The 8,771-nt window shown below is 43.1% G+C and overlaps 2 protein-coding genes across 2 annotated transcripts; both read left to right on the top strand.

Annotated features, from left to right (window-relative positions):
- The first annotated feature begins 1,479 nt into the window (after nucleotides 1-1,479).
- On the top strand, nucleotides 1,480-7,103 carry LOC147437760 (uncharacterized). The gene is made up of 15 exons (XM_086487229.1): nucleotides 1,480-1,911; nucleotides 2,034-2,257; nucleotides 2,329-2,398; nucleotides 2,523-2,605; nucleotides 2,689-2,730; nucleotides 2,814-3,027; nucleotides 3,108-3,522; nucleotides 3,610-3,667; nucleotides 3,840-4,092; nucleotides 4,300-4,384; nucleotides 4,479-4,554; nucleotides 5,443-5,643; nucleotides 5,736-5,993; nucleotides 6,077-6,317; nucleotides 6,418-7,103. Exons 1-15 carry the CDS (start codon nucleotides 1,833-1,835, stop codon nucleotides 6,438-6,440), a joined length of 2,322 nt encoding a protein of 773 aa, XP_086343355.1. The 5' UTR covers nucleotides 1,480-1,832; the 3' UTR covers nucleotides 6,441-7,103.
- Nucleotides 6,911-8,013, top strand: LOC147437759 (uncharacterized; the record flags this gene model as incomplete). Its single annotated transcript, XM_086486606.1, has 3 exons — nucleotides 6,911-7,135; nucleotides 7,233-7,296; nucleotides 7,423-8,013. Coding segments are annotated over 3 exons (477 nt in total), but the record flags the coding sequence as incomplete, so codon positions are not given.
- Nucleotides 8,014-8,771: the final 758 nt, after the last annotated feature.

The raw sequence follows: 8,771 nt of genomic DNA, 5'->3' as shown, positions 1-8,771 counted from the left end.
GGCCACCTTACCATGCATCCACCTTACAATGCCTAACAAACTACAAAATGGTACCAACAAATCATAAAAGACCCAGACCACCCATACTCTCTCTTGCTTGATATGGTGCTACTAGCTTGAATGTAATAAGAACATGCGCAAGAGGCTAATCAGGAGCAAGAGGCCATCATGAGAAAGTTGAACATCACAATGGCCAAACCCATGATCATAGCTGCTACAAGCTTTGTTATCAGTAATTTTGCAACAACCAACATTCGTGCTATTGCTACATGTTACTTCCATTTTGTTCTTCACAATGGCCAAACCCATGATCATAGTTGCTACAAGCTTTGTTATCAATAATTTTGCAACAACCAACATTCGTGTTATTGCTACCTGTTACTTCCATATTGTTCTTCACAATGTTCCTTGGTGCCAAATAGCTTTGTCTTCTCATGCTCATTTGGCGACCTGCTACATGTGGTAACATCGGCTTGCTGCTTCTTGTTACCTAACCAACATCACTTTCATGATGCATCTCAACACCTTCTCGACCATCGGGTTGTTTGTGAAACTTTTGCTATTTTAGCAAAAGTATGCGGAAATGATGCTTGACTTTGCCTCTATTGGTGTGTTGATATACACATTTAGTAATAATTAAAGTGGTAAAGTAGAAAAGCTCTTTGTTGGTGTATGCATTGCGTGAAAAGTCTCGATCCATATACTGCAATTGCTACATTCACATGTTGAGCATGGCTTAGGGTTTATTGTGCACGATGTTCTGTCACCGCTATTGTAGCGTTGTGATGTTGGCGAGAAGTTGAGATTCAGGAAGAAGTTGAGATGTGCGCTTAATAGCAACCGTATCCAAGTAGACTCTGCTAGTGTACCAAATATGAAAGGCAAAAGGGGCCCATAAAAAGATAAATTTGACGGCTTCTTTTAGAGTCTGCCTTGCTTAAGATAGACATTAACTTGGGGCCTTGGAAGTTGGGAGTTGGGGTCTCCGAATCGAAGGCCGCTTTATGAAGACTATGGTTTGCTCTCCACGTGGACAAGGAATATGGGGAAAAAGGCTCGGAGTGAAAAGCACTTGGGCTCATCTTTTCCGTCGATGTGTTGCATCACACGATCGGGTGAATCTCAGCCGTTTCCTACAGCGCTCCTGCAGAGATTGACGGCTGTAAATCGGCGCCACGTTAGAGGTCTTGAAACCGTCGATCTTGTCAACGGTCGAGATCAATTTAGAGCTTTCTTGACGTGGCAACACTTGACAACGTGGACACGACGATTTAATCCGATCCGTCCACTGCGATGACGTACTTCGCAGTGCTGGCAAAATTGGATGACGTAGACACGATCGACGGCCCAGAGAAGCTTCGGTTATTGTGGTAACTAAGCCAAGCAGGCTCGGTACCAAAGCAAAGTCGTGATGCTTGCTTTTTTCTGCCAAGTTTCTTCAATTTTTGCTTCCATTCCGTCGTCTTCTGCATCCTTTTCTTCGTCTGCGTCTCATCAGCGGTGAAGGAGCTCACCTGAGGTCCTGACCTCCCTCGCTCCACACTCTACGCACACACGCACAAACTCACACTAGCTCCCCCCCCCCCCCCCCCCCTCTCTCTCTCTCTCTCTCTCTCTCTTAAATTCCTTCTCGTCGCACCTCCCTGGTCCGCCATCGGGGCAATTCTTCTGTTGGCAGGCTCTTCCGCAAGTTTGAACTCTTTCCTTTCTCGTCTCTGCTTTCTCTCTCAAGAAATTATGAAAACTTCCTTCTCCTTGTTGTACCTCCGCACAGCACCTCCCTCTCTTCCAGCTTCGCATTAGCCTTTGGCGAGTCTGACTTCGAGTTGGGTATGGAACGGAGTAGAGAGAGCAAAGGAGCAGCAGGCGCACCTCGCAGGCTACGCATTAGTTGTCCGAAAGATCCTACAGGTAGGCCTCCTAGGCGAGGGTCGGCTATTGATGCACTACTCTCTATGTTCTGAGTGATGGAACATGCATGGTTGGATGTCTTTTGTAAAGTTTATTGAAGCTAATTCTTGGCTTTCAAACAGATGCTGAAGCGCAGATGGACGATACCCCGTTGATTGAGAAGGTCAAGAAAGGGAATTTGCAGGCTCTTACCGCTTCTTATCCTGCATCTGCTAAGAGGAAACGTCATGGTCTTCAAGAGGTCCACAATCTTTCAGAGGGCAGTAGTTTCGGGAAGGATTTTCCGGAATCCGTGTATGACAATGAGGCTCCTCAAGGAACTGTTAACAGAAAACAGAGAGCAAAGGTATGGGCGGGCTGTTTTTCGTGGTTTCATTCAAGAAAGTTTTCAACAGTTTGGAGGACGTGGTTTTGCAGAAAGACGAGCTTGTGATGAACATTTGCAACATTCCAAGGAGAGCTCGCTCTTGTGCCACCAGGGTTCCTTGTAAGTCCAGAATAATCCATGGCCCTGTGCTATAGGTGCTTCTCAGAGTGCGAACGTTTGCTAGTTAAAGTTTTGTGGTGTTAGTTTAAATTTTGTGGTGGGATTTTCCAACTTTGTTTTGCAGTTGCTTCTTCACGACAGCTAGTTCCAACATCTCAGCAGAGGAGCCCTTCTCCCGGAATTTGTTCTACAAGGGATGATAAACTTGTAAGAGCAACGTTTTTTGCCTACTCGTGGATATAGGGTCTGGTTGAAAGTACATGTTCTTAGTTTTTGAGCGTCACATGCAGAGGCAAGTAGGCGTGAAAAGCAGACTCTTGAAGGATCTAGAGGTATGACAATTGTGGATCTGTGCCCAAAGTATCGGATGATAAAGAGAATCATGCACTTTGAAAACAGTTATGTCTCTTCTCAGGCTATGGATAGCGAACAAATATCAGATCAGGAGGTGGAAATTGCTGGGTTACTATATGATCTCTCCAGAAGCATGCCAACGTTTGTCGAATCAACAAGCGGCAAGTGTGAGGAGAAGTCTCGGAGGGATTTGGAGGAAGAGGAGTTAATTTCTTCTAGTTCTTCAATTGCAGGCCTTGAAAAGCTTTCAAAAGCATGCGGTCCCCTTTCGTATGGTATTTCTTTACCAACCATAGCCTCATCTGCAGGAAGATAATGAATTGCAAAATCTAACTCGTAGTTTGTTAAAATGCAGACCAAAAAAGAAAAAGGCAGCGAGTTTTTGAAAACCAAGAGGAAAGACCATGCATGCCACCTGCAGAAAGAGTGAATGCCAGTACAGATTGCTGCCTCAATGGACTGCCTGTCTTACTTAAGGAGGATAACCAAGTCGATGAATCAGAAGGTAAATGCGGTGTCGTGAGTAAGCTTTTCTGCCAACAGCTTGAACCGAAGAGTAGGGACATTGCCAAGGATCCTTGCTATGAGGATGTTAACACAACAGAAGAAAGGGGCCAGGAAGAGAAGGCTTCCGAAGACAATCAGACGCATTTTGCAGAGCAGGCATATAAGAAAGATAGTTTGGAATTATCCAGCCTTTCGATTAATAAATCTGAGCTATGTAGTCAGGTTTTTTGCAAAGGTGGCAATTGTTCGAAGGTTTCAAGCAGGTAGTTATTAGTTGACAGGGTAATTTAAGAGCTTTTAGTCTTTCTCCACAGGCTAGTGTTTTATTAATTGGTTGTTTATGTTCTTAGAATCCAGAAGGCTCCGGAGCCGGAGGAGAGTGGTATGAGTATCAGAAAAGATATGTGGGTAAGCATTTTCACAGATCTATCTACATGAGTAGTAATAATTATGTTTCAGTTATTTCAAGGCCTACAAGCTTAGGTCATATGGCAAGAGTGCCCCCTTGGAGAAGGAAACCATTGACTATAAGAGACATTTTATTTAAATCTGAAAGCTTATAAGAGTTCTTCTTATGCAGACTTTGTTGGAAAGCTGCACTGGAAAAGTTTTTTGTACTGACAGCAAGAAGGTCATTCAAGGAAAAGTAGGAGAGGCTCCAGTAAAGGATGAACGCAGATTAGGCACCACTGATGTCCCTAGATGGAATCAAGGGCTTTCAAAGGCAGCACTGAGTCAAGGGAAGGGAGAGCAACAGGACTTAAGGAGCTTGGATGTTAAGAACGAGAATACAGTGATACCTGACGTGTGTAAAGGCCAGGAAACTTTTTCTGGTATGCTCACTCTTTTGCATTAAGACTGCAGTAGCATAGTACTGGTCTGCTATAACAGAGAAGGTGCTGTCCTTTGGTTTAGACTGCAGTCTGATGCAAAATATTTTCACACCGCTAGGGTTGCATTGTATGTCAAATTAGCTTTAGGATTTGTGTTGCGAACATGATATGAGTTGTGTTTACAAGATGTCTTGTGTGCTCCCGCAGGTGTCTCATTGGTGTCCCCAGCGCAGTCAAGCCCAAGCAGTGCTACAACATCTAGTGGCTGGATGGGTACTTTCCCACAACTAGGGTAAGACCTCAACTAGGATAACTCCCAAATTTTCAGTTTAGTGCTCGAGCCTGTGTTCGTGAAAGGAACTTACATATTTGGTTGATGCTTGCAGCTTGACTAAGAAAGCAGGTCCTTCATGGCTTACAAATTGTTTACATTCAGGATCAAGCCCACATCAGCCCGTGCAGGCAAGTACCTTATTTTAACTAAGGATTTTGATAGTGTCAATTTGCATAGTTGTAGGAGTTTTCAATTGTTCAGCAGCTAAGGTTAGTCTTTCTAAATTGTGCCGCCAATAGTTCACCATATTAAGTTACACTATCTACATTTCAAGTTAAGATGTGGAATGTCTTTTAATTTCCTCTTCGTCACCTTTTTTGACCTTGGGACACACAGGTAGAATACAATGACTGATTCTGCCTGATAAAACCTCATTATGTGTGGAACTCTGAGCTAGTGTATGCTCACGTCGTGTGTGTCTGCGTGCACATCCGTGCATGCGTACGTTCATTCACGCACGCGTGTGTATGTGTGTTTGTGTGAGCATATGTTGGCACCTTGGTCTATGCTCACTATGAGGCATGATGATGTGACTGGGAATGTTGTAGTGGCTAGAAATATTAGGCATGATTGGTTGTGTTAACCTAAATCCAGTACTGCTTTTCTACAAAGGGCTTTCCTGAATTCATCTAGCTATAGTGACTGACAATCACCTTTGTGTTTTATAAAAGCTCAGGGACTTCGCTAGTGCAGCAGCATGCAAGCATGCAAGCACTTGCGTTACTCTGTTTTAGAGTGAAACTATTGTCAGTTAAGGGTATGGCCTCAAAAGTCTGGGTCTGGTGAGTTATATAAGGAACCACTATGCACTTTGGAGGTTTTGGTGTGAAGTTGTGGACATTAGTCACACCTGTAGTATTTAATTTTACAATGCTTTCTGAAAGACTCAGTAGATTTGATCATTCATTCAAATTTCAATGGAAAGGTTAAATATATTGTCCAGCTTTCGTGGTTTGTATGAACTTGGAAGTGTTACAGGTGTCGAGAAATTCATTGCAATTGCTTGGTTTTTGTAGCTTCCTCATGCTGCAGGTGCTCAGCACTTTGTTCGAAGAATGAGACGATGTGCTACCCATGTTCATATTGCTCATTTTATACAGCAACAGCAACAATTTCGACATCGACCTTTCTGGCCACCTTCGTGTGACCCTCACAACTTATCAAATGCGAACTTGCAGGGAAAGGAGTACTGGAGTAACAAAGTTCCCTCTCTGCAGGTGGTTGACAGCGTCTATGGCTATTTGTATTTACCCAGTAGCCTCGGGCCTCTTCTGTGTGATGATTTCTCTACTTCTGTGCTTGCATGCAGGCTGAACACAGGCATACATGGGCAGAAAATACTGGCTCAAGGATGTCTTATAGCAGAGGTACAGTTAGTAGCCCCAAGAATGAGAATTGTCTGGCTGGCTATAACAGTTCAGCACAGGTACTTTCTGTTGGTGCTGGGATCAAAAAAGGATGTGGCAATTCAAAGATCATGATGACTTCTGCTCAGCTCAAACAAAGTACATTGAACTCTACTGGTCCTAACACAATTCGTTTGTCTTTGAATAGATCCCCTGCTCAGGTACCATGGTTTTTTTAAGCTTCCTTCAGTTGGACCTTCAGTTTTAAGGCTTCTCTTAAAGTAGGCATATTGGGTGTTTGCAGAGTGCCTCGGTCTTCAATAAGGGTCTGTATTCAGCTCATCTATCGTCTCAGAACAACCTGGCACAACAGGGGTCTGCCCTGCGGAAATGCCAACAAGGAATCCATGCTTCGTTGCATGTGAGTTTATCACATTCGCATTCAGCACAACCTCAGGCACAGTATGAGCAGCTGAAGCAGCAGCATTCGCTTGCTACGCCACTGCCACAGCTTTGTGGTGCTGGATCTGGTGCCCTTCTGGAAGGTAATTTTGCCTGTTGAAAGGTGGAAAGCCGACTGCTGTCCTTTTAGTTTGTCAAAACCACGGACTGCAATCGAGAAGGTAACTTTATCTACCGATACAGGAAACAGACTTGGTTTCAGGTGAGCCAGCACAAGGTCAAGCTACTTCTCCAGCATCTTCTGCAATCTCATGCCAATGGAGCTCTTAAGACTTTGTATTTGATGGCATGCTGTCAATAAGCTTTGGCTGATCAGAATCAATTGAAGCCCATTTGCCTGGTCCTGTTCAGCTGGATCGTGCAACACTACCTAGGCGAAGGCTCTCTTGGAATGTGCAAGAGATCTGAGGCAAACTCACCAGAGCCTGGCAGTTGAAGCAATTGAACGACAGGGCCAATTGCAGCGAAACATACTACTGGTAAAATATAATTGCCTCCCTAACTGACAGGTTCACGAAAAACAACAATTGATACGTCACATGAAGCTTGTATTGAGCACAGCTAGAACGAAGTGAAGGGATTCTTAGAAGTGCATGGATAATGGTTTTTTATAAGGAGTATTTGGAAAGTCGCTTTATGAAAGCAGGCAAGAAGACAAGCAGAAACAATGCGCTGAAATCTAGCTGGGTGTTCAAAATCTCAGTTGTCAGTTGTTCCTGATTCGTCATTGCCAGCAGTTTTGCCAAGCTGGCTTCCAGGCTGCCATTTGGGACAGTACATGTCAACAAACACTCCCAGCTATGTGATTTTTATAGACTCAGCAATCATGAGTCACACATTCAAATCAATTTTGAACAACCTTGTCTTTATGGAAATTGGGTATGTCCAGCTATGTGCGACTGTAAGGTTGAAGAAGTAAACTATCAAGACCTGCCATTTGGTGCAAGGAACTCTTGTTCACAGTTGGAAGTTGGCTGTGAAGAACATACTGTTGTTAGGCTCTCCAATCGCTCTTTGAGTTACTTGCAGGGTGTGCTGTGGTGGTTCAAAGCTTTGTGACTGGTAAGATAACCTTTCTTTTAAGCCTTGTATATGATCGTTATTCGTGTTTGGTCTGGACGTGTTTCTTCCTAAATCTGCAAGGATATTGAAATTATGGGGCTCTCATTACTAGAGTGTGTATGACAGGTGGCAGTATGGTGGGCTCTTGCAGTTGGAAGAAAGCTTTTGATGAAAGCCTTCAATTGTTTTTTCTTTCTACTGGATTTGAGCAGCGATTAAACTTGAGAGTTAGATGGACGAGTAGACAAGCTGTCTCGGTAGGGCTTAAATATTGGGGGTATCTGCTATCTCAGCCGAATTTTAAAGATAACTGATAGTGGGCACACATGATGAGTATGACAGCCAACAATTGTGATTAGAATTATAAAGACTCATTCAATGAGACACATTGATTGCTTGTTATCTACCAAGATACTGTAGGGAGATTTGTTTGTAAAAAGCGGAGGTTGGAGGTAATAGATTGGGGGTGACAGGTTTTCAATGGCTATACGTATGCCTTAACCTTACAGTTAGAGAATTGCCATCCTGCAAGCTGCTTTATTTGCCTTGAGTGCATTTGTCTTGAGCATATGTGGGTCTGCTTCTGATATACTTTTCAGGCTTAGGCTTGTCCTTCTCTGAGGCGATCACCATAGATGTAGGTCAAAACTGTTGCTCATTCGTTAGGTGTCACTTATGAATTTTCGACTTCTGTTCTGAATTTTGGACTTCTTGTTTTGAGTTCTGCTCATGAATTTTTAATTTCTTCCATAGCTTTTTTCGACTTCTGGTTCTGAATTATTGGTTTTTTGCCTTCCTCTTGGTACATTCAAGGATTTCTCATTGATGGCATGCTACGAGAAAACTTAATCCCATCTTCTTTTAAATTTGAAACTTGGCTGAAAATATAGGTTTTTCAGCAAGGCGGCACTTACGAGACTGCCTGCAATTTCTGGGAAAAAATGATCCTTTAAAAAGAAGTGGTAATGTTTTTGAAAGATTTGTTAGTTATACTGCTCACTATCCTTCCATCTTTAGAAATAAGTGGAAATGTTTTTGAAAGTTAAGAGGACGACTACAGCCGCAATCACATGGTTTTTGTTCATGGTCCCTCATTGTGTGATCCACTTAAGCTCGAGGGAAACGAATTTTTTTGGGAAAATTAATCTATTGTTTGGAGACTCACAGAGTCTTTAACCTCTCTCTCTCTCTCTCTCTCTCTCTCTCTCTCTCTCTCTCTCGATGAAATGAAATGAAATTGTTATATTAACGTCTTCAAAAGGCCATAGTGACCTACGAGACTAGAAAGTTACAAGGTGGTGGATTTGATACAAAGTCAGAGTAACAAAATAACAAAGCCACAGTACAAAACAAAGATATATACGGTGGGATCCTAGATTGGTCGATGTGAACTAAGCAAAAAACTAAGCAAAAAATGGGCGGCTTGTTGGGATAGTTGAATCACAAGAGATGTAGCATCGGTCGTTGGCGAATCT

Source organism: Adiantum capillus-veneris, chromosome 17 (assembly GCF_014529385.1).
Source record: "Adiantum capillus-veneris isolate H3 chromosome 17, ASM1452938v2, whole genome shotgun sequence".
NCBI classification, from domain to species: domain Eukaryota; kingdom Viridiplantae; phylum Streptophyta; class Polypodiopsida; order Polypodiales; family Pteridaceae; genus Adiantum; species Adiantum capillus-veneris.
Note: the sequence above shows the minus strand (reverse complement) of the source record. Positions and strands in the feature narration are given on the sequence as shown.

What these genes read in the sequence shown, in the direction of transcription:
- LOC147437760 (XM_086487229.1), top strand. Translation starts at nt 1,833, where the DNA reads ATGGAACGGAGTAGAGAGAGCAAAGGAGCAGCAGGCGCACCTCGCAGG. An exon ending in TTGTGCCACCAGGGTTCCTT is followed by an intron (nt 2,399 to 2,522) that starts GTAAGTCCAGAA and finishes TTTGTTTTGCAG; the next exon opens with TTGCTTCTTCACGACAGCTA. An exon ending in GTATCAGAAAAGATATGTGG is followed by an intron (nt 3,668 to 3,839) that starts GTAAGCATTTTC and finishes CTTCTTATGCAG; the next exon opens with ACTTTGTTGGAAAGCTGCAC.